Source organism: Dendronephthya gigantea, unplaced genomic scaffold (assembly GCF_004324835.1).
Source record: "Dendronephthya gigantea isolate DGI-Jeju-01 unplaced genomic scaffold, DenGig_1.0 000024F, whole genome shotgun sequence".
In the NCBI taxonomy this organism is placed as follows: Eukaryota; Metazoa; Cnidaria; class Anthozoa; order Malacalcyonacea; family Nephtheidae; genus Dendronephthya; species Dendronephthya gigantea.
In genome coordinates, this window is record NW_021163034.1 from 1,065,678 (window position 1) to 1,077,500 (window position 11,823).

At 35.6% G+C, this 11,823-nt stretch overlaps 3 protein-coding genes and 1 long non-coding RNA gene across 4 annotated transcripts in view; 2 read left to right on the forward strand and 2 right to left on the reverse strand.

Annotated features, from left to right (window-relative positions):
• Window positions 1-187: 187 nt before the first annotated feature.
• LOC114522948 (RNA guanine-N7 methyltransferase activating subunit-like) lies at window positions 188-1,243 on the reverse strand. The gene is made up of 3 exons (XM_028543734.1): window positions 1,000-1,243; window positions 571-633; window positions 188-463 (listed from the first exon to the last, which is right to left on the reverse strand). Exons 1-3 carry the CDS (start codon window positions 1,146-1,148, stop codon window positions 343-345), a joined length of 333 nt encoding a protein of 110 aa, XP_028399535.1. The 5' UTR covers window positions 1,149-1,243; the 3' UTR covers window positions 188-342.
• A 215-nt stretch (window positions 1,244-1,458) lies between these two features.
• On the forward strand, window positions 1,459-4,444 carry LOC114522946 (cysteine dioxygenase type 1-like). Its single transcript, XM_028543733.1, has 5 exons — window positions 1,459-1,772; window positions 1,904-1,981; window positions 2,933-3,093; window positions 3,685-3,882; window positions 3,983-4,444. The coding sequence occupies exons 1-4, from the start codon at window positions 1,630-1,632 to the stop codon at window positions 3,852-3,854; spliced, it is 552 nt and encodes a 183-aa protein (XP_028399534.1). The 5' UTR covers window positions 1,459-1,629; the 3' UTR covers window positions 3,855-3,882; window positions 3,983-4,444.
• Window positions 3,735-4,589, reverse strand: LOC114522949. Its single transcript, XR_003686961.1, has 3 exons — window positions 4,485-4,589; window positions 4,155-4,212; window positions 3,735-3,823 (listed from the first exon to the last, which is right to left on the reverse strand). It is a non-coding gene; the product is annotated as an uncharacterized LOC114522949 (long non-coding RNA).
• Window positions 4,590-4,673: 84 nt separating this feature from the next.
• The window catches only part of LOC114522944 (coronin-2B-like), a 7,210-nt gene continuing 60 nt past the window's right edge, over window positions 4,674-11,823 (forward strand). Inside the window, exons 1-9 of the mRNA XM_028543731.1 lie at window positions 4,674-5,018; window positions 6,289-6,720; window positions 6,893-7,015; window positions 7,218-7,322; window positions 7,400-7,606; window positions 8,310-8,491; window positions 8,648-8,804; window positions 9,066-9,923; window positions 11,032-11,823. The exon at window positions 11,032-11,823 is cut by the window's right edge and continues 60 nt beyond it. Of these exons, the coding sequence (XP_028399532.1) occupies window positions 4,812-5,018; window positions 6,289-6,720; window positions 6,893-7,015; window positions 7,218-7,322; window positions 7,400-7,606; window positions 8,310-8,491; window positions 8,648-8,804; window positions 9,066-9,923; window positions 11,032-11,043 (2,283 nt within the window). The 5' untranslated portion in view covers window positions 4,674-4,811 and the 3' untranslated portion in view covers window positions 11,044-11,823. The remainder of the gene's footprint in view (window positions 5,019-6,288; window positions 6,721-6,892; window positions 7,016-7,217; window positions 7,323-7,399; window positions 7,607-8,309; window positions 8,492-8,647; window positions 8,805-9,065; window positions 9,924-11,031) is intronic.

Here is an 11,823-nt window from a genome sequence, read left to right on the forward strand (position 1 = left end):
TCTTGCAACTTATTCTGGCCTTAATTTTTGACCTTTCATTGGAAGAAGCATATATAAACTATTACGATATATAGAATATTAGATGGTCCTCATTTACATTATAAAATGCTATATTGATTTGTTGTTTATTCAAACTTGGATTAGTTTTACAATGAATGTTTGTCTTCTTTCTGAATAGATAGCCACTTGCTTTAAAAGTTAATGTAACCTTTTTTACTTTTATATTTATATAAAAAACAAACCAAATAAATATATAAAACTATGTTCTTGTAATCTAGATCATACTCCCATTTAGATAGACTATTAACAAAAATGAACACAAAATACAATGTCATATTCATGTCAATAGTACATTTCATAGTAACCACTCGACTTGTATTCTGTTTGGTATCGGTTGTCCCTAGGGCCCCGATCACGATAATCTTGCCGGCCACCATAACCTCGGTTATCCCGGTTGTCACGCCTAATAACAGAAACTTATTGTAAAGGCTAACAAGTATATTTATGTCAATACTCTTGGCAACCTTTATCAAATTGACATGAAACTAAGTTTATTATTTCTTATCATACATGTTGTGTCTTGCATCCCATCCTCTTCCATCTCGACCACCTTGACCTCGGTTATCTCGCCGTCTAAAGTAACAATTACTGCACGTTATTAACCTTTTAACTTGCAGACTGTTTCTCTCATGAACTAGAGAAATCCTCTGAGGTCAGCCAAAGTTGGCAAGTTGTCAGCTAATAGGGTAAATATTGGAAATAATTCTAACTTTAAGGGAACGAAATATACGAGAGCCTGAGAATGCTTCATTAAGGCTAAGGCACGCATTCTTTCGATAGATGTGAACGAGTAATAAGTTACGAATGCTCTGATGTGTACGAGCTCCTATTTGAGCATCCGTAACTAATTCACTCATTCACATCTATCAAAAGACGAAAATCGCAGCAAAAATCGAAAATCACGAAGTGTAAACGGGCCTTTAGGGTCGGAACACTAACCTGTCATAGTTACTAGTATTCCAATCGGTTACAACTGGTGGAAGTTTCACTGGAGCGGCAATATGTTTTTGATAATCCACATCTCTTTCTGTGTAGCGATCTGCAAATAATACTTCGTATTCCGCCAGACGTTCTTCTAAGGTAGCCATGGTAGCGTATAAACTTAAAAGGTTTCCAAAAGCTTGAAAGGTTCAGACTTTCCAACAATCTCTAATTTTAGGAAGCAACGGTCGCCATATGCAATTCCGAGCGAAATATTTTAATCCTAAAAACTGGGTTTGAAAATTGAAACACTTGAAACAGCAAAAATCGTGGAGTCCCGCGTGGCAATTGCTGATCACGGAAAATCCCGCGTGGAGATATCGTGTGACACACGCGCGTAAATCGTTTGCCGCGCGCGTTAAACGTGCGCGCTCAAGGGTTGGTCACGCGAGATTTTAATAAGCGTGCATAATCACACGGACGTGACACGGTTTTGCGTGAAAAAAAAGAAGAAACCAAAAGAGTAAACGTAACAATATAAATACAAGACCAGAAAACCTTTTAAAAAGGTTTATTTTAACCTGTTTTTACTGATTTCTACTAATTATATACGATAACAAACAGGTATAGCGGAATAGAAGGAAGATTATGCAATTTAAAGAACTAATCACGCAATTACATGAACTGTTCGCCGGCGATGAAGTAAATATTGATCTGGTGAAACATGTAATGGAATCGTATAACAGTAACCCGGAGGATTGGAAAAAATATGCACATTTCAGTCCACACAGGTATAGAAGCAAACCACAAATGCTTGTTCGTGTGTGTATTGTTTTCTTTTTATATTATTTTGAATAAATTCTGATTGTTTATGGAGTATTCCGTTGTCTAAATATTTAAGTAATTCAACATATATTTCTAGGTACACTCGTAACTTAGTTGACAGAGGAAATGGCAAGTTCAACCTGATTTTATTGTGTTGGGGCGAAGGACAAGGGAGGTAAATAAATAAAATCATCACTGTAGTGGCCGATCTTCAGCAAACCGCAGCAAACTACCCTCAGGTGATGTCGAATGATGGCATAAAATTATTCTGCTGTGTACACTCGTGCTGATCCTGGGCGATGTAAAACCTTTGTAGACGTTCAGACGTCTGAAAAATTATCTCGTAATCTGTACGTTTAAGAATCAATTGGAACTTTTAATTAAAAACATCGCATCAATCAGAACGCCCTTCGAGGCAATGCGTATCCCATGACAAACGTTGACACGTACAGACACGTATTCTGTAGTAGTTTTCAGGATAAAAATAGCTTTATGGGTAAGGTTCAGTGATCGAAGATTATCAGTCTGGAGACTCAATCCCTTTCCTGTTAGCTAATAAAAAATTTCCTGGTTACAGAGTTAATTTATTTGAATTAATTTATTCATTTTTTTACACCTTTTAAAAATTTAATTTCCATATGGCTTAAATGAATTGAATTTATTCCTGATTTATTCCATGACGCCCAATTGTAAAGGGAGCTTTTTTACCCTATTAAATAGACAATCTAATATATAAAGGTATGAAGAGAATTTGATGATTCAAGACATATTCTCTTTATGATTTTGAAGTAGGTCTGTCTGACCACAGCAAAATATTTTTACTCTGTATTTGTCTGTACCAGGTGAATATTGCATTTAGCCGGCTGATTACATAACCTAGTGGATGCGTGACCAATGAATAGACATGTATATATCACATTATTAGCCACAATTACGGGTTAAAGGTTTCTTACAACACATGTTCCCATTTGCACATGTTCTTAATATTAGTACCATAAAAACAGCTAAGTCCACATTAAACCATTTTCCTAATTTAGTTGGTAGACTAGTTAAAATTTTTTAGCAGTAGAATAATTTAGGGTTTTATTTTGACTGACTTATATATATACATAATCTTTATGTTTAGCGGTGTTCATGACCACTCAAATTCGCATTGTTTTATGAAAATAATGGATGGACAACTGAAAGAGACCTTGTATGCTTGGCCTCGTGATCCTAATGTAGAAGAACCACTTGCTGTCACCAATACAAATGTTTATAAAAACAACGAAGTTACATACATTTGTGGTAAGGTTTCTGGACTATGTTTGTATAGCAGCGTTATATGAAATATATTCAAATAAATTTTGTTTTTTATTCTGAGCAAATTAATCATACTGTCAAATAAATGTAATAATTATCCATCTTCTGTAATCACTGTCAAATACTTCAATTTGATTGGTTTACAGGAGTGCGATTAATCATTATTCGCACTCTTGGTGAGCTATAATCCCACTCTTGTTCACAGCCAATGAAATTCAGCATAGCTTTACAAGTAGCCAATCAGCATTCAGGATACAAAATAAGAATTTGTTTTCTTTTGGGGCGTGAAATTTTTAAAAATGGAGGAATTTGACAATGATTATGAAAATTTTGACCTTTTAAATGATATATTTGCTGAAGAAAATGACCAGAATTTTTGATTACAAAAGATGGATAATTAATAAGTAATAGAACGAATTAAGTCGTGCAATTAATGCCAAATCATACTCGTGCTTAACAAATCAACCTCCCGCTGCGCGGTCGGTTGATTTTGTAATCACTCGTATGATTTTGGCATTAATTGCACTCCTATTCGTTCTATTACCATTATTAATTTTGAATTAAATTGCTTAATAGATCAAATAGGTCTTCACAGAATTGAGAATGAAAGCCATTCAAATGGAGCTGCTTCACTCCATTTGTATTCGCCACCATTTGACATGGCGCAATCCTTTGATCAACGGACGGGGAAGGCTTTCCAATGTCCAGTCACATTCTACAGTGAGAAGGGTGAAATTACCAAATGAGCAATGGCATTGTTAACAAATAAAGAAGGTAAAATTGTGAAAGTAAATCTTATCCTTGATAGCCTGTGCTAAAATAATCCATAAATGAAATATATAAGAACTTACATAGTTTCTTATTTTGACTTAAGATTGTGCATATTGGCATACTGGATTGCTGGCAAGTTTAACAGTTGGGACTTTCATGCTGTGAAACTTACAATGCATTTATATATTTTATCATATAACTTATTGCACATTTTGTATTTAAACATATCTATATTCTTTTAAAGTCGACTAAATATTATTATAAAAAATACTCACAATTCCTGCGTTTCATGCAACATTATAGTTTCCAGATCAGTTCTAGACTTCTAGTCAACTTGAAATGGACACTTATTGAGTCAGTTCTTTACTCTATTGGTTTCGTAGTACATTTCGTACTGCGCTGCATAAACGTCGAAACATATAATTCGGTCTGGGAGCAGGCTTATATGAATGATCAAAAATTCAAAATGCTTTATGAAACCAAGCAATTTTTAGAGTATAACATTGGGCAATTTTAAATATTTACTAAATATAACATGAACGTAACACAAATAAAATGAATAATATCAATTTGATATTGCGAACGTGTATATTGTAAAGAATTACCGGTATATTAAGGTCCCCTCTTACAATGAATACTTTTGTAATTTGCAACATTCCGTCTGGTTCCTTGGAATTCCATAAACTAATTAGCGTCTGAATTGCGATTAGAACACTGGTAACGAGAGCAAATTGACCAATTGGAAAACGAGAATAGGGAAGCCGTGGGTGAGGTGTCTTGGTGATAATTTACAAAAAGATGGCGGCGTCGGGATCGACATCTTTCATTGAACATCTGTAGGGGTTCTGTACAAAAATATACCTCGTTCTGCGAGGACATCAAGCCCAAACGTAGCGTGCAATGTACTATATGCAAGGTTAAAAAACATCACGATGTCTTGGCGAAAAGGAATTGCGACGCATTCGAAATTCCGGAATGTTTACGGAGAGCCGTATCGCAAGGACAAGTGCTATGAGAATGTCAGATTTACGAAGAACGCCTGGGATGGCACTTATTGCGCTGTTAATCCAAAATTTCTCGCTGTTGTAATGGATACAAGCGGTGCTGGTGGTGCATTCCTCGTCATACCGTTAGAAAAGGTATGGAAAAACAAACATGTTTTGTCAAAAGCGCTAAACCTCGTAATTGAGTATTGAGCATAGTCTAGGAGTCGAGAAATGTTTAAACCAGATGCTTTGGCTATTGTTTCAAACACCATTTTGCCACATACTGCCGCATTTTAATTGATTTTCTTTTAATATATTAACATTGACTACCATTTTTACAAATAATAAGTTGAAATATCGTGTAATAAATGAATGTCACTTCATATAGCGCTTGATATATTTTACTGCGGGGAAAATCCAAAACTCGCCTAGGCATAGCCTTGTGTACACAGAATATTTAAATCGCCTTAATAAGGTATTTCCTAACGCCCTGTGCAGGAAAGATTTGTCTATCTTTATCTAAAGTTTATCGTATTTGATGATAAAACAAGACGTGTTTAACAAGGATTTATACAAAGAGAGAACAAGACTTGGCCGGAACAAGTCGAAAGGACCTGTCAAATTCGCGTATAGCTGCTATATAATGAATCGTGAATTCTGCCGTATATTTGTAAATTTTCGGCGAAAAACATCAACAAATATTTAAAGAAAATACAAATACCGCTTAAAATGTTTGTTTTTGAAACGCAAGAACACCGTATTAAATACCAAATCTGCCAATTTAGGCGGATATATTCAGACCAAACATGGTAAGTATGTTTCACGCCCACGGGTTCCACTTGAAATATTCCTCCCTGATTTTTTCACCAGCTTACAAACAAATTTCATGTAGCCACGTATTTTTTTTGTTTGTAAATTGTTATACCATGAATAAAAGTGTTGAACTTTGAAAAGTAGGCTTTGAAATCATATCAACAAAGGTGATTATCTGGTAACTTGTTAAGGCATGAATATGAATTAACCACTTTTTTAAACATAGAGACTATTAAGTCATTAAATATCTGAAATCTCTCGCATTCTATTACGTGTTGAGTTCTTTAAAATACATTGCACTGCATAATGGTTTAACATGACACAATCTTGTTTGATTCTCTGATTGAGTCCGCTTGAATTCCATTTGTGATTCATACAACCAACTTCTTTTTTGTAGAAAAATAGTGATTGGTTACCCCATTCTAGTTGTTAACTACTCCAGTAAACATATAGAAATAAGAATCCTCTGATGATCCCGATAGGTTGATATTTTACGCCAACTTAAAAATAAGTGAAATTTGATAAACAAGTAGATGAGAAAATGGCATTTAGCAGAGGAGTTCATGCCTTCATGGTACCCACAAAAGTGACATATAGCCCTTTCTTACAGGTTGGTCACCAAAAGTTAGACAATCCCCGTATTGTGGGACACCAACGTGAAATTCTTGACATCCAATGGAATCCATTCAATGATCACATCATAGCCTCAGCTTCTGAGGACACCACTGTCAAAATATGGCGAATACCTTCAGGTGGATTAACAGAGGATCTTCTTGAACCATTGGTTGACTTGCGAGGACACCAGCGGAAAGTTGGCCTTATCAGATGGCATCCGACAGCCAATGGGATAATTGCTAGTGCTGCTTTTGATTTTAAAGTGATAATATGGAATGCTTTGAAAGCAAAGTCTCTGTGTACCATCGACTGCCATAGGGACACTATATTTGATTTGGCCTTCAATTATGATGGCAGTAAGTTGGCAACCACCAGCAAAGATAAGAAGATACGTATCATTCATGCTCGCACTGGTAAAATTTTACAGGTAGGACTTGGATGCAATGTTAGGGATGGCTAGATGTATCCTCATACATACACATGTTCAGATTAACAAATTTCACCTGATTAGTTCACTATTTCTTATTGGCTTTAATGACCCAAGCCAGCCTCTCTCCACACTTGCATTATGAACACAAACTCCTATGACTTCTTTTTAGCAATTTGCTGGTCACGAAAGTCCGAAGACTTCTCATGTTGCATTCACAGATGAACACAGTGACTTTGTTGTGTCAAGTGGTTTTACAACTGGAGGATCTAGAGAGATATCATTATGGGACTTGGTATTTAGTTTTCATAATACTACCATGAAAAATATTTTCAATTTGACCATTGCTAGGATTAGAACCAATTACAAAATCTTGCAGCCTGAGTATCAATTTCCTTAGTTATCCTACATCTTATTGGTAGCTCAAACTTTTAACATATCCACCTCTGCACTGTGTATTCCATCAATGACAGTAAAAACCTGTTTATTGTTTTCAGAACAAAACATCTTCTCCAGTTAAGAATGACATCGTTGATAATTCTTCAAGCATATTGATGTTGCATTATGATATGGACATTAAAGTCGCTTATGTTGCTGGAAAGGTATGTAAAGTTCTTAATAAGAAATTCATCCTCAATTTTGAACATATCCTATAACCATTCCATTTCTTTCCATTTAGGGTGACGGTATGATTCGATATTATGAGATTAGAAGAGAGGAACCTTTATTAATCAGATTATCTGAGTACAGACATGCCTCTCCTCAGAAAAGTTTGGGAAAGATGAGCAAACGAGGTCTGGATTTTAACCGTTGTGAGTTATTCAGATTCTACAAACTTCATCCCAGCAACTGGATTGAACCATTACCAATGTTGTGTCCAAGACGGGTAAGCATTTGCCACCTGTTTTTCAGGATAAGAAGAAGCCTTATCGAAGAAGAGTTCTAAGGTTTTACTAGCATTCATGTTACACCGCACAGCTTCCAGGCATAACCCGACTTTTTTACAATACGTTAAAAGCAAAATTGAATACAACAAATGAAGTAGATACAAATGAAACTAATAAATATACGCTTCTAAAAATACAAAGCCAAAGATTAAAATACAGTTAGCAAACGAAATCGCAAATTTCTATATTAAAACATATTCGTTACCGTTCATTTACTTTGATATTTTTCTCAAGACAATGCAAGGCAATGCTTTGAGTTTACTCCGAAAGATTTTATTCCATGTACAAACAAATTTGCCAAAATTTAGGAATTCTCTTTTAGGACTGCCTATATATTTTGACGCCATCTTGAAAAACATATAAATAAATTCCCGCCGAAATCCGGAAAGGAAAATCGTTCGTCCAATCAAAATCGAGAATGACTATTTCGTCATCAGTGGAAAAATCCTACGTCCAATCAGATATTGCACAGAGTTATTTTTTCCAGAGTGGAGGCGTTTCTATTTTTATTTCTTTTCTAGCTCTGATTAGTGGAAGTTATTGCTGAATTTTAGTCTTTAAAACAAGCCTAGTTTTTTACTGCGCAAAATTTATAAGATTTTAACCATAAAGGAATGTTAACACATTTTTTCATGTGTTTAGTCCGATGAGTTCCAAGACGACCTGTATCCACCTAGCCCCAGCATGCAACCGGCGCTCACAGCAGATGAATGGATAAGCGGCATCGATAGAAATCCCAATTTAATTTCTTTCAAAGATGGCCTCCGTCTTGATGCTGGAGCATCGTCACCGACTTCTCCATCGTCCGCCGATAAATACAATAAGTATGTTTTTTCCTCAAATACACTGAAAAACGGAGATTCTGTCGCGTTTTCATCCCGCTCGAAGGATGCCTTAACTAAAATGTGCTAATATTTTGGTTAACATATTTGTTGGGCCAGAACTTGTAATATATTACCTTCTATATTGTCATAATTTAGCATGTTCAACAAACCAGCAAAGTTTGAAAAGCAGCTTTCAAGAGGGGCAATGTCCGTCTCAAATGATGTCAATCACGCCGGCTCGCCTACGACAGCCATCTCAAAGAGTGTGGTAGAAGAAGTTCATTCCAGTGTAGATGATGCAAAATATCGGAAGGTAAAAAATTGAAAAGCTGTTAGATTAAAACTCGGTAAACTACCTACAACTGATAGCCTACAGGGGCCAGTTGTTCAAAGCTAGGTTAGCACTAACCCTTAAATTTTAACCCAGTATTTTAGTTAATGTGCTTCTGAAATTTTTCCTTTAAAACTTTAGAAATATTACTTCTATCAGTAGAAAATTTATGAAAAAGATTTGTGAAATAGTTTGTTAGGTGTCGTAGAAAAAGATTTCACATGCTATGATTTATATTTTTAGTTGCAACAACGTTTTGACGAACAAGAAAAAGAGATAGCAGAGCTCAAAAGAACGATTGCTCTTAGAGATGACCGAATTCTAAAACTGGAACGAGAAGTCGCAACGAAGAACTCCGAAATCGCAGAAAGCAAGGACGAATTTACGAAGAAAATTGAAGAACTGAGAGAAGCAAACCAGAGATTGAAATTGAAGATACAAGCAGACTCCATTGATGGCAGACGAGGGGAAACCACCATAGTTAAGAGCAGCCAAGTGAACGTGCAAAGCATCCCGGAGAGGCCAAAACAGCTTGTACAGGAATCTGTTATATCATCAAGAAGACGCCAGATGTCTCTTGAGGATCATGATGTACACCGTGTGTTGGAAGATGCCCATAGAGAACTAGCGAGTCCTTCGCATCGTAGAGACTCTGGAGGTAGAAATGACCAATATGGCCGAAATACTACAATGGATACGACGTCCGGTAGTCCAGGAAAATCGTACGGTACTAATGCCCGGGAGGGGTTATCTGAGGGTAGTAACACCCGAGATACTTTCTCCGGAAGTGCCAAGGTTTCCTACGGGAAACAGACCTCAGAAGAAGAATATCGTTTGGAAGATATAGAAGCCGAGCTGGAGTCGTTGCGAGAGGATTTAGCTCGTACACGAGAAGTGCGCCAGGGAAAAAGTAATGTGAAATATGTGACCGAAGACATGCCTTCGGGTCGTACGAGAATTGCCTCGTCTGAACAGGTCGAATCTAGCCCAGCAAGTGGAGGGGAGGGAAAGCGTATGGTGATCACGACCGCTTCGTATGCGAGGGTGCCTCGACAAGATTCCAGTGAATCCAGGACCAGACAGAGCTCCCAGGATAAGAAGGTCAGTAAACTCATTCAGATGTTCAATATGCCGGGTGTAAATAAAAACTCTCACAAGCGCGCTAACAGCGGGGATAAGCAAGCACGAGGTACCAGAAGTCAGCGGTCTCGCGGCGAACGTCCAAAGTCTGCGGTTGATTTTGAGGAATGGAAGCGAGTATTGAGTAAAAATAACCAATGGAATTAGCCAAATGTGTAATAGTTAATCAGAGTTGCTTTACTAATTATTAACCTATATTTAATATATTTTAATAAATGCTATATTAAATCATAACTAAGAAAATTAAATTTATCACTAATTAGATCACTAATAAATTATAAAAACTTATTAATATATTAAAACTTATTAATACTACAACTAGAGTTTTATACTTTAACTGTACATTGTAAATTACTTAAGTATTAAAATTATATAACTTCAATTGATAAAAATAGTTTAATGTAGATTGCATTTAGTGAATAAAAACTTTAAGCGGAAATGAATCATGGTAGCTATTATAAACTTTTTAAATTTTTCAGTTTTAATGTATCAGTGGTTAAATTTGAATATGTATATTTAAACTGAGATTCACTGTGGTGTGCATTGTTTAAATTATGTAATAAAAGAAAATTCCAAGACTCCAAGCATTATTTTCTATTAACCATACTAAATAACACCCAGATCATAATGAACTACAATCTGAAGGGCTGACTTAAATTGTATTACTGCCGTTTCATGTCAACGTGCAAGTGTGTTGTTCTATGCCTCTCAAATGTTTGTATTGCTTTGTATTAAAATCTCTTGTACCTAATCTGTAACCTTCTTCAGTCATAATCATGCGTTTACCATAAACGGTTCAGATGCCATCCAGGCTTAAAGTAACTTGTTTCAAAGTTAAAAAACATGATATAGTATAAGTTTGGAAAACTGATGAGTCTATATATAGCCCTATTTACACCACATTTAATTTATTGGCACGGCACGGTTAAAATTGGTAACCATACCCAATTTTATTTGTGTTTAGGCAACCAATGCTAAGGCCGAGCACGAATGAATCTCTCAAACAAATCATCAACATTCGATACCTTCATGCCTATCTTTCACAAACATTTCCCATCTTTTCTTTTAGAGTTACTTGTAAACGACGAAAGAGGATTTCAAACTGGGAAGAATTTCATACAGTATTACAATATTCAATAGCATTTGACTCATTGGTCCGAAGACCACAAAATAGTTTTAAAACCTATGGAATAATCAACTATAGGAATATACTTTGATAATTTTTTTCTAATGTAAACTTCAGGACAATGAAAATTGTGTACCCATGAAGTTTACATGTGTATATTTTTATATAGGTCATACTATAACGTTATGTAGGTGTAGATTGTAATATCACAGTCGCCAAACAACTCAGCCGGCGTGACTCCATGTACAATTGACTCCGTCGTTTTATTAAAACTGCTGTGCCATTTTTATGGTATTCTTATGCCTTTAAAAAGGCTGAGCCACAAGTCAGCTTGTTTACGAGGCTTAAATATGAGATTTTCGTGGTACAGTTATATATATAAAAACTCTTTGTCGACTCTATATTGGAGATATCCACGGGAGACTGAATCAAACTTAAAACATTCGTATGGTTCCGAATATTACGCTGTTAAATTATCCGTAATATATTAACTTGCTACTTCTCTTCAACCGAAATCAGAAAATTTTTAGGCCAAAATAGATAGCTCAAATACGTATCCCAGCATTTTGTGTAACTGTACAATGGCGGCTTAAACTGAGCCTGAGGCGATTGCATGATATTGCAATTATCAATCAAATATAGAATATTTACTTTAATATTTTTCAAAAATTTTTTTTGACAAATTCCATGCTTGAATTATCAAACAAAATTTTGTATAAAATACTACCTACGTCC